This window comes from Spodoptera frugiperda, chromosome 26, assembly GCF_023101765.2.
Source record: "Spodoptera frugiperda isolate SF20-4 chromosome 26, AGI-APGP_CSIRO_Sfru_2.0, whole genome shotgun sequence".
Classification (NCBI taxonomy): Eukaryota; Metazoa; Arthropoda; class Insecta; order Lepidoptera; family Noctuidae; genus Spodoptera; species Spodoptera frugiperda.
The window spans coordinates 11,106,113-11,128,377 of record NC_064237.1 but is presented as its reverse complement, the minus strand read 5'-3'; the positions used below and the strand labels follow the sequence as shown (position 1 = coordinate 11,128,377).

At 36.4% G+C, this 22,265-nt stretch overlaps 2 protein-coding genes across 2 annotated transcripts; both read right to left on the bottom strand.

Annotated features, from left to right (window-relative positions):
* Nucleotides 1–10: 10 nt before the first annotated feature.
* On the bottom strand, nucleotides 11–19,413 carry LOC118264711 (WD repeat-containing protein 81). The gene is made up of 19 exons (XM_050704694.1): nucleotides 19,127–19,413; nucleotides 18,153–19,047; nucleotides 17,305–17,464; nucleotides 16,201–16,360; nucleotides 15,593–15,717; nucleotides 15,171–15,349; nucleotides 12,469–14,967; nucleotides 11,948–12,123; nucleotides 11,413–11,600; nucleotides 11,086–11,161; nucleotides 10,518–10,694; nucleotides 9,837–9,997; nucleotides 9,196–9,456; nucleotides 8,581–8,788; nucleotides 7,836–7,991; nucleotides 7,269–7,403; nucleotides 6,436–6,585; nucleotides 5,917–6,023; nucleotides 11–4,596 (listed from the first exon to the last, which is right to left on the bottom strand). The coding sequence occupies exons 1-19, from the start codon at nucleotides 19,331–19,333 to the stop codon at nucleotides 4,365–4,367; spliced, it is 6,252 nt and encodes a 2,083-aa protein (XP_050560651.1). The 5' UTR covers nucleotides 19,334–19,413; the 3' UTR covers nucleotides 11–4,364.
* A 464-nt stretch (nucleotides 19,414–19,877) lies between these two features.
* On the bottom strand, nucleotides 19,878–22,155 carry LOC118264713 (uridine 5'-monophosphate synthase). Its single transcript, XM_035577314.2, has 4 exons — nucleotides 21,895–22,155; nucleotides 21,271–21,745; nucleotides 20,632–21,098; nucleotides 19,878–20,551 (listed from the first exon to the last, which is right to left on the bottom strand). The coding sequence occupies exons 1-4, from the start codon at nucleotides 22,039–22,041 to the stop codon at nucleotides 20,219–20,221; spliced, it is 1,422 nt and encodes a 473-aa protein (XP_035433207.2). The 5' UTR covers nucleotides 22,042–22,155; the 3' UTR covers nucleotides 19,878–20,218.
* Between the last annotated feature and the right edge of the window lie 110 nt (nucleotides 22,156–22,265).

The following is a 22,265-nucleotide window of genomic DNA, read 5'->3' as shown; positions in this document are numbered from 1 at the left end:
ACACAGACAATAATTTATAAAACTTGTTTTATTATTAAAAATACCTTTCCTACGAGAATATACACAGTTACTTACAACAGTTTTTACTTTAATATGATTGGTTGAAATTCTGGTTTACACAGATTGTATTTACTTTAAAAACTTAAATAATACAATAACAGTAGGTAGTAAACTGTTCGAGGATGCTTATTAGTATTATGAGCCCGGGTGTGGCATGAAACTAGTCGAGCATCCTCGAAGTTTACGTAGTTAAGCTGTAAACATTGTTTTTAGTATTTTTTATAATATTTATTATACAAAAATATTTGAATATACAATTTGTGTCTGAAAGGAATGTTTTATTTAAAATTTTAAATATGACTTATAATAAATAATAACATTTTTCCTGTTGTCCTCTGTATTCTATTGAAAATGTTGATATGATAAATACTTATACTTCAGAGATATTCTTACTTTGTTTTGTAGATGGGAATTAAAAAACGTTTTAACATACAGCAACACTGAGTGTTTTAAGTATTTAAACTTTTCGTTAAAACTTGGATTAAAATTATTTAATAAATAATTGTACACAAATAATAACTAAGAAAGAACTTTCGATAAAAATAGCAAAAGACAAACCCAATTCATGTAATCTTTGAAAAATATTGGTTATAAATAAATACTTTATGGTAAAAAGATTGATTTATTATTGAAACTAATAGCTGCTATGGCCCAGATAAATTTAAATTAAGAACGCAATTTGTAAGAACTATCTGTCACATAAGTTTATGAAGTTGGTAACAGGCGCTTAATGTGCTAAAATATTTGGCACACAAAATATCGGACGATTGAAAATGAGTATAACATATTTGGTTTATTGAATTATCGTAATTTACAATAATATAATGTTAAAATTTATATTTACATTATACATTTTACAAGTTTTAGTTTTAAAGACTATTGATTAAAAACCACAGATTATAGCTAGATCGCTCCATAAACAAGCCGTTTTATAGACCCAGCTTACTCTATGGTTTAGTAACTTTTTGCTTATTGGTTACAATTTTTACAAAATACAAATTTTATTTTATGTGTTACAGTTTATTAGGTTCTTTTGATGTTTACAGATATTTTATTTTATTTCACTGACTTAGAGCTAATATTTTGGATGATTTGAATACTTTCTTTCATGATTTGTTCGTAATATCACTGTTGGTATAACTTTAGAACTAAATGTAGGATTGTTTAACACTTTTAAGGTTAAAAATTTAATTTTACTATTTTAATAGTACCAATACTCAACTTAAACAGTTGTAAACTTTCGAAGCGAAAACTGTAATCTTAGTATGAGTTTGCTTTACTTTAAACGGTATCGAAACGAAAGAGCGTTCGGCGCTCTGATTGGTGGGTTAATTCCCACCGGCCAATCAGAGCGCCGAATGCGCTATCGTTTCGTTTTCGTTCAACGTAAAACAAACTCGTACATGGTACTGGCGATGTGGGGTCCCGAATTATGTAAAACAAAAACAAAATGTTTTTGAATAGAGCGTTATAAATAAATTAAAATGTTTGTGACCAATTTACAGTAACTTCCGCTTGGTGGCACGTAGTTTCGATCGAAGTTAAGGAAAATAAATAGTAATACTTTAATTTTTACAGGAATCTTTTTAGCTTTTCTTAATATACATAAGTCATATTATATTAAAATCGATAAAAACGAAGATATTTTTAATTAAACTAAAGAATTAAACAGCTGTAAGTATGCTGCCTAGTCTGTCAAAGAATAAAATGTGTAATATTGCATTTATATATAATTTACATATATTATTAACTGGATATATAAACTAAAATATTATATAAACTATGCGAAATATTTTACTACTTAGTGCTCTATAGTGGTACCTTTCATCTTCATTGATAAAAGCTAATATCTACATAACTTTTTAATATATTATTATAATATCTATATTGTATACAATTTAAAACACTATTGGCCAGTTACACAATTATCTTAGTTCCTCATTTAAAATAAGTTAAAAATCATCAGCACTGCGACATATTATTTAGTAGTCGGTCATTCAACCCTTGTACAATCGTCAAAGTTTATGGCAGTACACTTGTTAAACAAAATCCTATGACAAAACCGCTACCCACTCGCTCTGAATGCATGCGAATATCGCCTAAAGGTAAGCGTCCACAAGCCCGCATCGCACGCATCGGACGGATCGCACGCAACGGATTTTAGTTTTTCTTGTATAAAAACTCATACAACAGCGTCCACTGACGCGATGCGTACCGATGACGTCACTTAATTCAATGGATGGTCTAATGAAATGGTCCACTGCTTACTTTGTCGATTATACGTCTGTGTAAAAGTGACAAATAAATAGATAATAATTATTACGTCTACTCACTGATTTTAATTTTTTGGATGCTGATTTATGTCAATGGAACCGGCCCTAAAATTAACTCTTAATATTTAAAATATAAACTAGCATTTCTACAAGTTTTATTCATAATATTCTTATATACATATTCACTTAAATATTACGAGAACAACAAAATTGGTTGAGCTGTTACGGTTAGGAATTGAAGTACATTTAACTTAAAATTAAATGTAATGTTTAATAGACATTATATCATTATAAACATGTCTTTTAAGAAGTAAATTAACCAAAATACGCTAGTACTTCTATACAATTCGCTAAGATTTTGTTAGGGAAAATTGAACCGCCATGTTTCCGTATATGGTTGATTTTTGAATGACAGAAAAGCAATTGTTCTGCCTAGGTGGTACCACTGGAGATTAAGATCCTGTTAGTCTTATTATTGTGTTCCTAAAAAGTAAATAATTTACCAATGTTTTGTATAACTGGTTTGTGGTTTTTAATTCTGCACTTTGCACTTATAAACCTGTAAACAGCCAAAAGGCCACTGATGTCCATGTCCTCTCACACCCTTTTATTACTTTATTATAGACCTTATAACCAATATTTAGAAACTACTTTTGCATGAACTTTAGTTGAATACTGTAGATGAATATTAAATCATTCAATCATCATCTGCCTGTCATTACTTGAGAGATTGTTCAGTAATAGACGTCATCTGACTGTTGATGATCATACGATGTAATTTATAGCTAAATTATTTAGGCGGTAGACTTCCCAAACAAAACCACGGGTTAATGAGTTTACATTGATTAGTGAAAACAATTATTACGATTGATTAGATCTTTGGTAACGTCTACTTTGTACTTTCGACATGTAAGGTATAATATTTTACTATCTAATTAGCAACTCTAAAATATTCATAATTATTATTCAATTTTTAATAACAAAGCACAAACTTATAATAATTAACTATTTAATTTGATGTATTTAAGAGAAATCATATTCAAAAAATGGTATCAGAAGTTCCGTCTCTTGCATTTAAAAGTTAAAATGTTATTATAATATAAATATTCTTGTGTTACTTCTTATTTTTATGCTTCCTCCGTATCTATTGCGCCTACCAGTGAATTCTATTTCATTGAAATGTAGTCTGGATATCTATCTATACGCAAGACAATAACACAATAATTTGAAATTAAAGAAATCGAAATATTTTGTGACATATAATTTCATTGCATTTAGAAATCAGATGGATAGATAGATCTAAACTAATTTTATTATTCATTAGGTTTTTAAACTCATTTCGCATATTTTGGAATGATTTCGATGTTTGGAATGATTGTAAGAAATTTATTTTTCATAAATGTATGTTTTAACTATTAATATCGCTCAGATTTACGTATGCATTTCGTTCTATATTTATTAAAGAAAATAATACATTATTTTACAGCATGCAACAACTTATATAAACGCTAGCAAATAGCAATAACGATATAAATACACACGAGAAAATATACAAAGTTACAATTTGAACGAACATAGAATAATACACGAACACATTTTAAATGTTATATAAATTGAAATATACATAAGATTAAAACTTTCACACATTATCAACGCATAAAAATTATCCTAACACACATACACACACACACAGTTACAGGTACCATTATATATCATAATATATAGTAAAACATACACTTTGGAATGGACGATATACTCATATAGAATCTCAACAGTGACTTAACATGGATTTTAGTTAATTATATATTTATATTAATTATTTATATTCAACAGCTTACAAACGTAACTGTTTGACGAGGTAACTCGATTGGTTTCGAGCCACGCTCGGGACTCATAAGCAGTATTACTCGAAACATGTCGTGGCGATTGGCTATCGAGTAACCTCGCCAAATAATTACGTGACGTAAGTAACCGTTAAACACAAGTAATAATCAGAGTTATAATACAGATATTTATGAATAATACCTTTGTTCAGCAGAGTAGACTGATGGTGCCGTTGTCGCTGGCCAGTAGCAGTAGCCGGTTGAGGGGGAGTACTGCCATGCAGGTGAGGACTCCGCGGAAGGTGTCCCCGCGCAGCTTGGTGGACGAGAAGCTCGCGTCCTGGCCGAGCGACGTGTGCACCCCTATCCTGTTGTTGGTGGTCCCAGAGATCAGCTCCTTGTAGTACACCGACAGGCAGTGGACGGGCTCTGTGCTGCCTCTGGGGAAATAAAGAAATGAGTTCTGGTTAGGTTAGGGATTTTAAGTTTAGACAACGAAATATGCAATATTCAGAATACATTACAATTTCATACCTATTGTTCTTCGATGATTTATTAGCCACTCTAGCGTCCATGGATACTATAGTATCCAAAGTGACGAGTTCTGTTTAACTCCCTCTAGTTTAAAATACGGTCTTGTTTGGTGAGTTTTGACTGATTATCTATACAGCTGAATAAATTGTTCGACGAAAAAATAAGACATGGCGTTGTAATATGCTTTGACAAACAAAATATAAATTTTTAAAGTTAGTTGACTCGTTTTTGAAGTGTTTTTGTGAGTTCCAACAATTATGTCGTAAATACTACAGTTTTGTTTAATTTATCTTGCAAGTGTTATACATCAAAATAAACTAGAAGATTTGTGCTTTACGATGATGCACAAATATCACAGTTTTAGCTGATAAATCTAGTCTAATTTTAACTTCAAACGATTGTTGTTTCGAAAAAAATGGCCGGTCTGGTGTTGGCCATTTTAGTTTTGTTTATACATATTTTACATACTTTGCATTACAATAGTATATAAAATATCGAAATACATTTCGTAATAAGCAAAATAATACATTTTTCAAAGAGAAATATACTAAATTCATTGAAGATTCCATAATAATGTCAATGTGTTCCTCAGGTTTTTTGATGTGTAAAATTACGAGTAGTGTTTTCTTTCGATTTAATTACAATACTTAGAGTTAACCGAATATAATCATATATACATCAAAAGAAAGGGTAATGAGTCTAGTTTGTTGTAAAAATATTTTATTGATAAAATATGCAATAGTTGTGCCGTATATTCTAAAAAGGTAGAAATAATTCTGTTTTTTTTCCTGTGTTTCATGTTTAACCCGTTTTATTGTATTTTAAAGATTAACTAAAGATTTTAAAATATCGTTAAGATTGATCAGTATTCTTCAATCTTTTTTTTGGTATTCTTTTCTTTATTCTAGGCATTACGGTTCAGTAGCTATATAGGTTTTTTGTTACGACGAACTTGCGAGTCGCGCGCGGTTCGGATGCCGTGCGCGGCTGGACGTTAGAGTGGTTAGAGCGGTTAATCCATGAAGTTATTCATATTTATAGTGATTATAACATGTTTTCTAAACTATTTAATATTTGACACCAGTATAACAAGGTGCATGTTCATTTTTAAAGAATATAAAGTCAACACTTTTGACCGAACACAATTTCATACATCGATTCAATTACCATTCCATACCTCACGTTAGCCTTCCTTTCATTAAACTATTACAACGAAGAATACGTACTTGAGATGCGCAATGAGTTCTCCGTCGTCAGGTCTCCACAGAGCCGTGACCTGGTCCAGGCCTGAGCTGAGCAGTCGGTGCTCGTCCACTGTCGCCAGTCTCAACACCTGTACACGACAAAATTATATGTGATGAAAACGACATCATTATTTTGCGCAACGTTTGCGCAAGTAGGAGAGGAAAATCAGTTTAAATTTATGTAAAGAAGTAATTCATTTCGACTCAACCCGTGCAATGCTTAGAAGATATTTGTGTAAAACTATTGATTATAAATTGAAAAACCAAACAGCAATTATACATATTTTTAAGATTGTCTGTATATATCTTAGTTTGTAAGCCTTAATAAATACATAAATACAAAATTATCTACAGAACCTTTTATCTTTAGACATTATTCGCCTTTAAGAGTGGAGATTACGGCCAACTCATAGTTCAATGGATTCTTACAGGTTGTTGATCATGATGATTATCATCAGGTCCAGCTTATTTACCAGTTGACATAAGGTTCGTCCCACATACCTCTCCGTCATGCGCCTTCCAGGCGGCGATGGTGAGTCCGGTTCGCAGGTCGGTGACGGCGACATGTCCGCTGGCCAGGCCGCAGGCCGCCCAGCCCCCCGTCGAACTCACGCACATGCAGCGGATGAACGTTGTTGCACTCATCGGGAGCTGAGGGAACGACAGGCTATTTGTATAACTCAACAATAGATACTATCATCATACATTGAAAATTGATTGTGGTAAAATTCACAAATTTTGACATATTTCTTGGCAGTGTCTTTTTTTGTTGAGGGGGAAAAATCATCTAATGACTTCTCCCTCCTTGGGCGAGGCGAGAGGTAGTGTCAGACTCTTACTGACTAAAAACCACCCCGTTCCTTCCGACTCCTGCTTTTCGACCCGGAGCCACAGTAAACCCGCTAGGTATCCCGCGGCTCTTGTCTTGGCAGTGTCTTGGATTAAGTTCTGTACCCTTAATACCCTTAGTTTACGGCTCGAATAAACCGAACGCGCTCTCGTTTTGATTACTTTAAACGTAAAGTAAACTCATACTAAGAGCTAGTTGGTTTGGAGTTGTTTAAATGTAAACGCATAACGGTATTATATCGAATTTGAGAGTAGATTGTTAATTATATTAATCGGGATTATATCGAATTTGAGAGTAGATTGTTAATTATATTAATCTTATATGGCAACAAAATGTGAAAGATTAAAATGTAACATAAATGAATTTATTTAGCCTCAACAAATCAATAGGCAATTCTTTCACTTTTTTTTCTTTATAGCGTTAAGCTGTTCTTTTTTAAATCATTCTTGTACATGACGAAGTTATCATTCCATAGTATGGTTACCTTGAGTTCGTGCGAGGTGTGCGGGGTCCGTGCGTCGATGACCCGCAGCGTGGCGTCCGTGGTGGCGGCCAGCACCGCGGCCGACGGACCCGCCAGCGTGCGGACTATACTCACCGGGCTCTTCACTGAGTCCAACTTCAGTGCAACGTATAAAGTGTTATAGACACAATGCACAATACTAAGAATAGTGTAGTTTAGCAGATTAAATTAAGACACTGTTGCACTCAGTGACATTTAACGATTACTTAAACTATTCCTTAGTAATGATTTTGTATAGAAAACAATTGCTTAGGACATGATTAAGAAACCACTAAGTGCTACTGAGTACGGCAGGTTATGTCTTTGCTAACTGAAGTAAAATCGTTAGAAATATGTTCTTTATTACAACTTTTACACTCTAAAAGAGAAGACCAAGTTTTGAGCCCAAATTTTTTTATACTTTGTGATATCTATCCTCTTTAAAATGACATATTTGTCTAAGGATCTTGCATACCATGAATGGTCAAAGAACTTGAAACATAGATACATTTTATTTAAATAAGTAAATAAACATGTTTAACTACACACCTGCGACACGACGCTCTCCATGAACGGGTCCCATATATGCACGACGGAGTCCGTGGAGACGGCCAGGCGCAGCGACTCCAGGAACGTCAGGGACAACACGCCCTTCTTGTGGCCCGTGTACGTCCAGTTACACTGAGACGTCGCGTTGCCATCACCCTGTATTAAGAGAATTACTTTTACACTCATACCAGCTTCGACTAACGAGGTTGTACGGTATGTAATATTGGTTTTAATATTAAGTAGGCCAAACATTCAAGATCTTTACAGACACCACCAACTTTGCCTGAGTGGAATTAGGAACTTTGTCACGTGTATTTCCTGATCCTGTACGTATCTCATATTTATAGTGGATCAATTATTCAATGAAATCATTCATTATTATCATCATTTTTTAACTTTTTACTAATATCATATGCGAAAGTTTTAGTTTGTGTTTCTGTGTATATGTGTGTTACTCAATCCCCTCAAAATATCTGAAGGGATCAGGATGAAATTTGTAACAAACCTAGATTATGGTCTGGAATAACACATAGACTACTTTTTATCCTACGGAATCTCGAGCGAAGCCCCTGGCAGAAACTATCTATCTTATAAAATAACATTTCTTGCCTCAAATCACAAAGTCAAAGTCAAATAATTTATTCCAATTAAACCATTTACTTAGCTACTTTTGAAACGTCAACAAAGAAAGAAATAAGCAATAGTCTGTCCGTCAGTGAAGCTACGTGCTCACACCACCACATACCTGGTTCCTCAGCGACCACAGCCTCACAGTCTTGTCCTTGGAGCCGCTCATGAAGCTGTTCTCGTTGTCCAGGCAGTGGATGGACTTGACGGAGTGCGTGTGGCCCACGAAGCTCTGCAGCTTGATCTGCTTCAGGTTGAACCGGGTCTCCTTGTCCGGCCGGCCTATCTCGTGCTCCCAGTAGATCAGCCAGTCACCGCGTAAATGTCTGCGAAATCAATTAAGTTTTTGACTGCCAATAGAAAACTGTTGAAAAGGCAAATCCTCCGCTAAACATCGGTCAACGGTGACCACCACGGCGTTCAATGTGTTAAGGTTGATATTGAGTATGTGCTATCTTTGTTTTTTATTCTTTCGCCGAATTCAAATGTACTATTACGTGTTTAACTTGAGTAGTTAAAAGATTATAGTTTCAACATATTTTGATACAAATTTGATTTACCCAGAAATATTACTAATTACAATTACTTATAAGTTGTTAATTATCATTATTAACACAAACAAAAAAGCATGTTTATTCTTGAAAATTGTGATAATTTATTGTAAAATAGATTTTACCATTTACGATCTACAATAAAGCAAATCAGACAAAAATTTCAACAAAACATTACACACCTATTACTCTTTACCCCATTATCAGCTTTATACGCGACGACATCGAAACCATGCGCGTGCGCACCACTGGCGACGTCACACGCGTCACTAGCGACATCTATACGGTTTCCCACTAATGTGACGTTGGACCCGAAACTGTTTGAGCTGGATATATGGTCCATGACCACATCAGACTTGCTTGAAGATTCAGCTTTTCGACTCAAAGGCTCGTCGCTGAATGAAAGCTGAACGCGCTTGTCCGGACGGATTTGAAGAGGAGAGCTGTTGAAAATAGATTTTGTTGTTATAGTGATAGTGCTTAGTTTTCTGTGATACAAGATTTAAGTACATAGGATTTTTGCAGCTATAATTATGTCATAGCAGATAAATTTATAGATAGATTTATGATTTTCTGTATTGCTTTTTACGTGTGCGAAATTTATTTACGGTTTAATTTACTAATTCCATTAAAATTAAACTATAAATCTAACCTAATGGTTGATAAAAATCCAATTACCAGTCGCTTTTGCGAAGTAAAATAAAAATAAGTTTTTAAACTGACATGGTCACTAACACTATAATTATTTAGAACTTGAGTCGGAATATTTTATTTAGTAAAATCAAAATGTATGATTACATTGTTAACATTTTCTATAACCTACCTGATCCGATGGTTTTGTTCATAATTCCTGCAGAGCGCTCTGACGGTGTCTATATTCTTGAGACACCGCTCCATGGTCTCGGTGCCTATAGACTTCACGAAGGTCGTGTACGCTCGGTACGCTAGCTCCTCGTCGAATACCATCAGCAACTCTTCTTGAGCCTACAACGATATATGTAAAAGGTCATTTTAGGTTTGTAATCTTGATTTTAGGTTATATCTTTGATAAAATTGATGTTAAATGTTTGTTAAGAAGTTATTTAGCTTAGTAGTTCGTTTACAAACATTCCACTTCTCGTTCAAACAAGGTAGTTAATAAGGTATCGAAGTATATCTTTAAAAGGTAGTGTAGTGGTGGCAAACAAGAATACGCCACCCATGTACACCGCAATACCTACCGGAGGAGTTACAAATGCGATGCCAGCTTTTTAGGAGATGGGGGCGCAAATGTAGAAGGAGGTATTTTTGACCAATCACAGCGGCTATCAAATATTGAACGTCCAACGGTATGACACTAGTCAAACCCTATTAGACGAAGAACGAGAGTTTCACACTAGCATCATCTAACATATTGGTGATATAAAATATGGCAGGACCCATTATTATTATTACATTATATACAAAATATGGCGGGTTTCCAGTAACCTTACCCACAATGGTTATACAATACTGAGATACTGACCGTAAGCCTGGTGGTATCGTTGGCATGGTCCGCGACATCAGGCGGCGTGCAGGCGAGGTCGGGTATGTCGGCCCGGACTACCCGCCCGTCCTGCACGCGCCACTCCGCCGTGGTGCCGTCGCGGCATATCTCCAGGAAACCTTCCGGCTTTGAGTCGGACGGCTCTTGCTCTAATGTCTATATGAGAAATACATTTTAATTAAAATCTTATAAAAACACGCAGTTTAGCTTTTATAGCCATGTAAATTAAATAGATAATATTATAGACAATTCAGGTCCAATCAATCGGTTAAAGATACCGGCTTCAAAATTTAGTTGCAAGATTCCGCTTCATATACATAAATACATACACAGTACACACATCGTAAGTTAAATAAAATCTTGTAAAAGGATATGTAATTTTAAATGTCTCTAACTAATTAAAACCTGTTCAAAGCTAATCCTAGTCCGAAACGGCGTGCAATATGGTAATAAACATTGAAAATATGCAAGAGATTTTGTCATGCCGTGTAAAACGATGTGAATAGTTAAAAAGTATATTAATTTAGGTATGAAATTGGTTTGGTACCTTTTCCGGTGTTGTTTCTTCCTGTTTCGGCCAGTTATCAATCTTGCCCGTAGCTTTATCGAACGCCAAAAAGAATCTGGAACCAAAATATACAACAATTTACATGACAAGTATTTGTTGATGTGAAAACAGGCCTTTGTGGGGACGGTTATGAATGAAATAACCTGTTTGTCGGCGATCCTTAAAACGACACAAACTTTAAATTTATTCTTTTCTTAAAAACATTGCCCTACACTAGGATTTTCTCCTGCGTCATAAGTGCGTTTACAAACATACAAGTTCACATACACATGACACCCAGACCAGAAACAACAATTGTATTCTTACCTCTGCAAAGCCGGTACACAAAGGTGTCTCCTGGTCATCTCGGGCCCGATCCTGACGGCCAGTACATGCAGCGCGTCCAGCAGCTTCCTAGTGAGCGAGCTCCGCGCCGCGGCGCCGCTCGGGTACGAACAACGAGTCGTCGACGCTAGCCGGAGGGCCGGCTGCAGGATCGATTTTAGGAATGTGTCCTGGAATAAATAGGAATTAATGGATTAATTCAATATAACGGTTTACTGACGTAAATGATTGAGAATAGTTCTACTAGTTTCAAGTCACTGCGGGACTTCATGAGCAGCGGACGCGGCGTCTTCGCCTAGTCATGAATAAGAATTTAGTCTAACAATAGTTATTAGGTAAGCTAATAGATATAAAAACAAGTTGGCATGAAGAAAATTATTAGATTACTTTTTGGTATGCTGAAACGACGCTTAAAGGACAGTTTATATCATTAATTGACTACCGGAGAACAGACTCTTAGCTTGTTAGATACTTTTACAACAAACACAATACACGATATAACATAATGAATTCATACCTGCAACTGCTCCATAAGTTTGACATCAGACATATGCGGCAGTAAGTACTTAATGAGCTGTAGACAGGCGACCACGCCGCCCTCTAGCGGCGCGGACAGGCGACGCCGACACGACGCTATCAGCTCGCCCATGTGAGGCAGGTATTGGAATATTATTAGCTGTTCACCGTACATCGCTGGGAAAGGAAATAAAGACGATTTTTGATGAAGTTGGTACACTTTGGAACGAGCACCTAGCTTCACTGACAGACAGACTGACTGACAATTCAATTTGAAGTTTAAAAAGTCCCTAATTTAAGATTAATTGCATTTATTTCAATTAATCTTAAATTAGGGACTTCGACTTTGACTTTGTTGATATGATTGATATTAATTGATTGACTTGATAGTAGCCCAAAGGTACAGTATTTACTACATTTATTTAAGCAGAATAAAGTATATCATCATTATCTTTTAAGTTAGAGAAGTTAGTCAAGTAAGCAGTCATCAAACCACACACAAATAAAGCTACAGTCACTCACCTACAATAGAAGTGAGGCACTTGATCACCTTCATAGCGTTTCTATCGCCGACCACGCGACTGCTCACAATGGATATCTCGTCAAACTCATCCCTATCATCACTGTCCCAGGGCGCCAAGTTGTCCTTCCCAATATAACATAGCGTTAACATCTTCAGTAAGTTCCTCGTTATGTACCGACAAGTAAGCACCGGGCCTAGTCTATGAGCCAACCAAATTAAACTTTCAGAACTCATATCTGAAATTTTTGACGTATTAGGGTCTTTAAATCCTTGGAAATCTTCATCGTTCATACTTCGAGAGCCTTTAGCTGACCTGTCCATGTGCTTCCGTAGTTCCAAGTTTATCTGAGGGTCGTGAGACTTTCTTCTTAGTTCTACCTCAGAATCATCTTCCTCTGCGAAATGTAGGTAACTTGTAAACATCGGCTTCGTCGGTATTTCTATAGTTGGAGACATTGGTTTGTTCGAAGGCGTCACTGCTTCGTGATTTTGATCTCTATTTTGTAGCTGATTCAATTCTTTTTGGGCTGCGGCATTTGATGTGAAGTACTTACTGGATATTGGTGAGACATGGTCTATCGATGGTGAGGGAGTGTGGATGTTATCTTGAGTGTTCGAGTTATACGAGTCTATGGACTCCGCGGGAGACTTGCTTCTACTGCTTCTACTTGGCAATCTGTCCTTATCAGTCTCGAAGTGGAACAATTCATTTTCGCTTCTATTATCACTGTCTTTTTCCTTCAATCCTTCGTGAGTCTCAGTTTTCTCCACACCAGGAGTCGTCACGTGTTCAGACCCGTACGATGTATCAGGAGAAAATATATCCGTGTTACTAGACAGGGCATTCTTCACATTATCATCAGAATATCTCGGCTTTTTACTGGATAATGCTTTGTTGTGACACAGATGGCCCGGAGAGCCAACTTCTTCAGTAACGTCCTTGTAACCGCCAACAGCCTCAACTAGGTGCTGTGTGAAGTTGTCCAGGAAACATTGGAGCCCCAACCTGACCATGAGCTGAAGGAGGAAGATGTTGTGGTAGAGCTTCACAAACTTCTGTTTGTTCGACACTCCCCCTGCGAGGGCGCCGTCGATGTCGGTCAACTTATGCTGGTCAGGTTTGTCCACAGCAAAGTCGTCGTCTTCGTAAAGGTTCAGGATGTGTTTGAGAAGCTTCTTCCTCGTCTCGGCGGGCCCCAACGCCTTGCTGACTGTGTCGAATAAGTACCACGCGGCCAATACCGACGTGTCCTTGTTCTGCAGTAACTCTATGTAGTGGGAGAGGAAGATGTCCAGGACATCGAACTGATTGTAACAATTTACTTGGTTTAACAGGACTTCTAAATGGCTAGCACACGCTTGAATCTTTCCTTCAGCTATTTTCTGGTTAAAATACAGTTTCGTTTTGTCCACGTTTTGATATTTTTCGCATTGCACGCCATCACATTCATATGTATACAGTATGTTCAGCTCCGTGCTTGTGAGTTCGTATTCATGTAGTGTATTCAACAATTTGTACAAAATATTAAAGCTTTGAGGAAACGGTATTAAATGCTGCATCAATAAAGGTTGTAAAAGCTGCGCAGGAGTGGGAGCTGGCAACCCTTTATCGGTTACCAAAATCTTCTTCATAGGCTCCTCCTTTTTTGGCGTCAGTTCGTTTTTGTAGCTCAAACTGAGAGGTTGCACGTTCAGGAGTAAGGACGCTATGTAACTAACACTTCTTGGTAACGCGTTGAAATTGTACTTCAGCACTGTCCGGCAGTTGTTGTAGCGTTCTAAGAAGTTATCGTTGGCGGTTCGAAGCGGACGCATGTAGCTGTGTAAAAATATTTCCACGATCAAACACCCTATGACTAACATATCCTGGCGTCTACTTTCCGTAACAAACTGCTTGTAGATAGCTGCATCTGTCGTATATCTAGTATTGAATGTTCTATTTTTCCTCTCCTTTAGAACACTTTCCAAATGCGCATCCTGAGTGAACTTCTTCAAATAACTCTGGTCATAGGACGCTAAGAACATGTGATTGGTGAAGGCGGTATCATCACAACCTTCCTTTGTGGACACAGTACTGTCCTGCCTCATGTCCTGCTGCACCGGATAAAGGTTTAAATGGGTGATATTTTCCTTGTGTTTCTCCTTATCTTCGGCTTTGGTGAAGAAGCATTTTGTTCTAAAATTGTCGAGGGATTCTATCGCCTGTATAGAAGCTACCGGGTTGAATTCTTTGGGGAGGTATATGACGCCTTTGCCGAGCTCTGATCTTTGGACCCTGTAGTGTCGCGAGTGGGAGGAAGCTCTGCCTTCCATGGGGACAGTCTGCGAATCCTCGAGTCCTTGGCTTTTGGACAGGGAGCGAGCCCTACTGCTGCTTTTGTGTCGAGATCTGACGCGTTGGGGAGGCACGTTCAACCGCGACACGTGCTGAGGAAGGCTGGTCGACTCCTCTTCATCATCAGACACGTCATCTGAACTGTCGTTTCTGAGGGACTTTTCTGTGGACAATGATATTTAACGTAATGATCTTGAGTTATACACGAGACTCAAATATGATGATGATAAGTTTGTTTAACTTGGAATTTATAATACTTGAACTTATAAAACTGTTCGGTACTTATGAGATAGTCATGCTTAATGCAGAAGCCAACAAATTATACTTTTTTTAAAAGTAAGTTACAAACTTATAGAAAATACTTACTAGCATCCTTAGGCGCCGTCCAGTGTAGGCGCGGGGGCGCAGGTGGCAGGGCGCGGGGGGCGCGCGGCGGGTGGGGCGCGCACAACAACTGGACCGCGCCCCCGCGACGGATGCGCGTGTGTCCGTCTACTAACGATAGACACACGTTCTTAGCTTTTACTGACGCAGCGCCTGATAATCTGGGGAGAGGAATGAGTTTTAATATACCTTATTCCATGTAGCATAAAGTCTTAATTCAAAGAATTTTAATATAGGCCGCGCTTAAAAATATTTAGGTTACGTTTTCTTTTTAATTCTTTTAAATTCTGATTTACTATTTAAGAGAAAATGTCCCTTAAAAACTGGGTATGAAAATACAGATACGTCATAAATCACTTTGTTTTTTAATAACTTATTCAATATTCAAATGATGACCAACTCACTTGTATCCGAAAGTAATATCAATCCAATGGTGTAGATTCTCTGACACATGCGTACTTTCCAATGCTTCTCTGTGTTTCGTTATAAAATCTTCCACGCAGGTCGCCCACGACGGTATGCCTAGGTCCTAGAATTAAGCAAGAATAACATTTACTTTTCAAGTACGACGAAAAGTACTAGACGAAACATATTAAATGCCATATTTCGAAGGTGCAGTACCTAATAAAAAATTACCTTGACCTCTACCTAACAAAGTGAAGCACAATAGCGTAACTTATTTTGAAATTTCCAATAAAAGAGTTGTTTAAAATTAAAATGTGGGTATGTTTTTTTATCGTTGCCCTAAATTAGGATTTTCTCCTGTGTCGTGGGTGCGTTATGAACACACACGTTCAAAGACACATGAAACCGAAACACCAATTTATGGATCACACAAAGAGTTGCTCCGTGCGGAAATCGAACCCGCTACACGTTGCACGGCAGCCGGTTGCCCAGCCACTGCACCAATCGTGCAGTTATTGTGTTAAGAGTTCGTGCCTTCACATTTAAATTGTAAAGCTGTATGCTTATTAAGGTGTCTAAATTGTGTATTTTCATTAATTCTACTCACCGGTAGGTCTTCATGAATGCTCTTAAACACAGTAGGGTCTGTGTAGAACTCCGGTATGCACTCGTCTGGGGTCCACTCCTGCATGCGCTGTATCGACGCTGGATATTCGGCCGGCACCCATTTATTTCTCACATATTTACATAAGACCTCCTTAGGTGTTCTAGAAAAATAATAGCATAGTTATATAGCTACAATTTTGGTACATACTGTATTATACAGTATAGAGATCACTCATATGATTTAAATTACACTACAATTAGTAATCAGCTTTTGGCTTGCCTAAGAAAAATGAGCGAAAGAGGCTACAGGGCCCATTTTTCATATATTGTCAGCTAAGATGATAACAAATATGTGGTCGTCCATTAATCACGTGAGGTTTTTTAAACGATTTTTTGACCCCACTTGGTGATATGTGGTGAGATTTTAGATTAACCCCCCCACCCCCAACCAACATCACGTGTATTTTTTTAATACACAAAATATTTTGTAGGTAATACAAGTACCTAAAAATATCATCTAAATTGATTTAAGTTTAGAAATGCATAATTATAATTTATTATACTCTTTTATGGGGATGTGACAAATTCTACACTACACCCCGTTTTAAGGTTTAAAAAACACGCGTTCGGTGAAAAAATAAATACACGTGATATTTTATAAAGCCCCCGTCCCCTCTTGTGATGTTTCGTGATTTTTGTCGAACCCCTAATTAAGTCTCACGTGATTAATGGACGTCCCCTATGTTGTTTAAATTAAGTCATAAGAGGTTTCTCCATAGAGTATAATATTTTATTTTTGATACTCAATCGTAAAATCCAATGAATGGTGGCTTTTACCAATTTTGCATTTGTATTATCAATTTTACATGCCTATACATAGAATTTTTTTATCTTCAATTCGCAGTTTGAATGTTAGCGAAACACTAATCCATTCAAAACTCATTACCCAGTCAATGACACGAAACACTTCAATGGTTAAACGAAATATACATAAATTAGCTACACAGAAAAACAACATCAATTAACTAAACTAAGTCAATTATTCTATCAGCCAATGAAAAAGAAATCTTAATTACTAGTTCATTAAGGTAATTTTCGCACAAACCTGCGCGCTAGATAGACGTAGCAAGTTATATCGGACAGGGCGTCGGAAACGTGGTGTGGTATCTGGTCGGTGCAGCTGCTGACGTCATACGTCATGTCCAGCTGTCTGTCGCCCTTATTCAGCCGGTACTTGGACTTACTTAGGTCTCGCCAGTTTCTACCTAGAATTTTTAATAAAAAATTGAAGATGGATAGCAATAAATACTACATCAATCACCATAGAAATTGATAATTCATTTGTGATATTGCTGTTAGAATTAAGTAAGGTGAATATGTTTTCATATTTGTGTGGTTAGCTGATATACTATAATCCAGCACTTTGTATGTAATACTATAATTATAAAATAAATGAGTTTTTAACAAGGAGGAAATCACATTGTTTTTCTTACATGTTTGAATGCCTGACACTGTTCAGCCTACTAATAGACTGTCTTGACTGACTTTCTTAATTATTTTACAAGTTATCAATTATGAGGAAATTAATCATGAAAATCGGTAACCAGCTTATGAGCTATTTATTGAGTTCCATTAACATAGAACATAAGAGCATAGTGGAACATGGAAGTTCTAAGAAAATGAAACTCTATTTCTAGAAAATAGGGCTTAAGATTATTAACAATTAGCATGTGCTGTATGTATAACATCAATCTAGAAATATCTACACATTTATCAATCTATTTAATTTTAAAATTCATTCAACCTTTGTAATGTACCATTTCTAGCAATATGTATACAAAACAAACATTACTGATAAATTTATGAGCATCTGTGTTACAGATAACAACATGAATCATCACAATATACACACTTTTATCTCACAAACAAAAGCATTACTCTACACAGACTTACCACATCTAGATGAGAAATCAGTGACCCATGGAACCATGAAGTGGGCTTGTGGATCATTGGCGGCTCTTCCAGCCAACATATTCAGGTGTAGCAGATAGTCCAGGTTAGATATCCTTCCTCTCACCCACAACATACAAAGCTTCTCCAGCTGAACTGCCTCCTTGCGCCAACACCACTCCTCCCCCCTTTTCCCAGGAGGAGCCTGACTTATTGCAGGAGTGGTCTGTTTACTCCTATTGTGTTCAATAATTAGGGAAGCATCCAAACAATGTATATTATTTGTCATCATTGGCAAAACCTGCAGCCACAGATTCTCAGACAAGTAAATATCTAGAAGGGTCAACATGCCCAAGCTTAGCCCCCTGTCACTCATAGCTTTAGACAAGTTCAACAGTTGGTACACTATGAACAAGCCTCTACTGTAATTCATGTCTATTAAGTTTGGGCTGAAGTTCAGACAGTCTAGGAGGGTATTCTCATATTGTGCCCGGTATATAACATAGAAGTTAGTATCTGTTTCAATAGTGAACATGGCTGCTAGCAGGTTGCCATGAGTTTCATACATTTTTAAAACATGTTTATTAGGTATTATCTCTTTGTACTCTATGTGTTTCCCAGCTCCATCACACTTTACCCTAATTATATTACATCCATACAAGCGGAGCACAACCTCAGACATCAGCTGGTCATGCTCCAATAGGTTCACTATGGTACTTTCCTTACTGCTATCATTATTTTGACAATATTTCTTGTATGCTTCCTTCCACAATGTTCTTTGGTTACTCTGTGACACATATTGTAAGAGTTGGGAGAACGTGAGGGGAGTCTCGTTTGTGTTTTCGTTGAGCTTGTAACGAGGCAAAGGAAGAACCTTGGACACTTTTTTACTCAACACCTAAAATGTAAACGTTTTCTTATTAGAGCGTGTTGAAACAGAAATGCAATATTTTTGTAACAATAAATAATTTACATACCCTCATAAATATTTTTCGCCACGGATAAGGTACACTTTCACCAGGTTGCAAGGTAAAATCTACATTGTTCAGCGAGGTATCTATTTCGATGTTTTTTATCCATTTTTTCAACCAAGCTGTGTGGACGACGACGGAAAAAAGGCCAGGGGATGCAGTTGGGAATATATTTTTATTACTTATACCTAATTCCTTAACTATATAATCCATCTCTAAATTATTAATGATGTTTTGTTTTGTTTTGTTGCGTACAAAACTGCAGTCATTATCAATTTTGACATTTCCTTGTGATTGACATTGTGATTTAATGATGACATTTTAAATTTGGGATGCCAATGCAAAAAAAGTTTACATTTTTGAGGGAAATTTCAAATTTTATGTAAAGAGAATCTCAATAACTATAACATTATTTTATAGTTATTATTAACAAGGGTTATTTAAAAAAATACCTAGATAAATAAAAATAAAAACGCAATTATTTGATTTAATCTGTTTTTGTTAAGCTATGAGATTAGTTAAGGTCTAACAAAATCTTTCAATAGGTATCCTTTAAACCCAGGCGTAAGAAATTCATAAGATGTAATTCTAATATTACGCATTTTTCCCCAGGAATGATATGTATTAACTATTAAGTGGTACACACATTATTAGCTAATACATGACCATTTTTACTATACCCAGAAGTACCAACCCAATATCTACTCAACAGTAGTTACACTTACGACTCGCATAAGGAAGTAGTAAAAGAAAACAATTTTAGGTGAAATTATATAGTTATTATTATAACATGAATACAATCCTTTTGCTTATACTCTATGAAAACGTCGGAATATTTTGGTGTTATAACACCTATGTAGGAATGTAAAGGCACTATAAATTGGTTGTTTTAGCACCACAAAGTTATTATTCTACAACCTTATTTTATCACAATAACATATTGGTCCCTTATACAAAACACATGCTAAATAACTGGGATATACACAATTCTGTAACAACATTCATAAACTTATAATAACATGATATGTCTTAACGAAATGTAAAAGTTTTCTGTAACATAATAATAGATAGCACACCAAAGGAATACAATTTTTTCTTTTACTCTAGTTTCCCAGAGACTCTTTTCATGTAACATTTCCACAGAGTATCTTTGTAAATGACTGCTTGGGCTTCTGGGCTTTTGGCCGCCACAATGCCTCTCCCCACAACTATTACATCACCTCCTTTCTCCAAGATGACCTTCTCCGGAGTATTGTACACCTGACCCAAATCATCTTTGCTGCTCTCCAGCTGCACTCCTGGAGTCAGCTGTATAAGACCTGGATCCTTGAAGGTGTCTTTGTTTTGACAAACAAAACCAGTAATCAATTCAGGGTATTTTGATGCCATGGCCACTGTTGCCTCTTTGTAATCCGGTGTTATTAGATTTCCCTGAAAAGTAATAGTAGTAATTAATACTTGAATTATCAATTTGCAGCTTTTATTAGAAAAGTTTTTGTCTAACATCTTACCTCACTGCTCATTTCAGCCAGTAAGAAGACTCCTCGATTGACACCATTTGATGAATTGAGGGCTTTCAGTATGCCTTCACCAGGCAAAGAATGGGCAGTTACACAATCCGCCCAGTCCCCTACTTTGTACAGGCCTTTGGAATACTGTAGAGAGACAGTATGGCCAATATCAGCATATTTTCTATCCTCTAGTATTAAAAAGTTGAATCTCTCAGCCAGTTGTTTGATTCTGGTAATGAAATCACCAGTGTAGTCTTCAATGATGTCTGCATGAGTCTTCACAAGACAAACATGTTCGCCAACTTTTTCCAGAAGGTCCAGGATCTTCGTAGCCGATGTCAAGTCCACTGATAGACACAAGTTGGTTTTCTTTGTTGCCATTATACTGAATAGCTGTTTAGCCACCCCATTTTTAGCAAGTTCAGCTCGCTTTTCATAAGTCAGCGACATTCTGTCCAACAGCTTTTCTGTAAAAAGAAATAATTAAAAAATACAATTCTATATAATCAAGTTACTTTTTTCATTTTACATGTAGGATAGGGTCAGGGATCAGGAAGTATTTGTTAATGTAGATAAATATTATCAGTAACCCTAGGCAACAGATTTTTTTAATATCATTAACAAAATAAATTAACATACCAATGACTGGAGCTTGAGTCTCTTTCAAGTACAACTTCACTTTAGTCACGGTTTCCTCAGTAATCTTTCCATTTTTCACCAGAATGTCAATCAGAGAGGACATCGTAAACAATGACTTGACTTGCACATCATCAACTTCAAGATTTTTGCTGCCTCCTTGTTCCCGATCCAATATAATAACTGCGTCTGTGACTACCAATCCTTCTTTACGTAGATCTCGGACTGTTTCCAACACGCTGGACCCAGAAGTAACAACATCTTCGACTATTAAGCATGACTGGCCAGCTTTATAATGGCCCTCGATGGATTTCTTAGTTCCATATGCTTTTGTTTCTTTTCTTCGCATGAGCATAGACTTCTTAGTCAGTACGCTGAGGATTGTAGCGATGGGTAAAGCTGTGTACGGGACACCACACACGTGGTCATATTTCAGATCTTTCATTGCAACTTCCAGTAACAGGTTTGATATAGATTCCTGTGAAATAAAAGCATTACTGAGTACTATACTGTACTGTAGCAAATAAACATAAAATGACACTTTTGAATGCACGAGGTGGTGTTATGTAGTCTTTTGGTGGTGGAGAATGTATAAAGTTAATGATACTTTTTATGTCACAAACTCACCATAACATCAGGATAGCTGACTATAACCCTCAAATCAAAATAAACAGGTGTTTTGATGCCGCTCTTTGTCGTAAACTCTCCAAACTTTACAGCATCAATCGAAAATAGTTTAATTGCTAGATCAACTAGTTTTTTATCGTAAGACATTTTTGCTTTCGTTTATTTAAAGTAATAAAATAATATTTATAATTAATAAAATTGGTAAAACGTGACCAACGTGACCAAAGCGGCAAGTTTATAAAGTTTTTGACAGTTTATAACAGTGTTACCCTAATTTTAGAAAATTATTAGACAAATCGTCAAAAAGCGATAGAAATTCGTAGAATTGAACATGCAAAATCAGTAAATCATGATCACAGCGTGGGGACCTG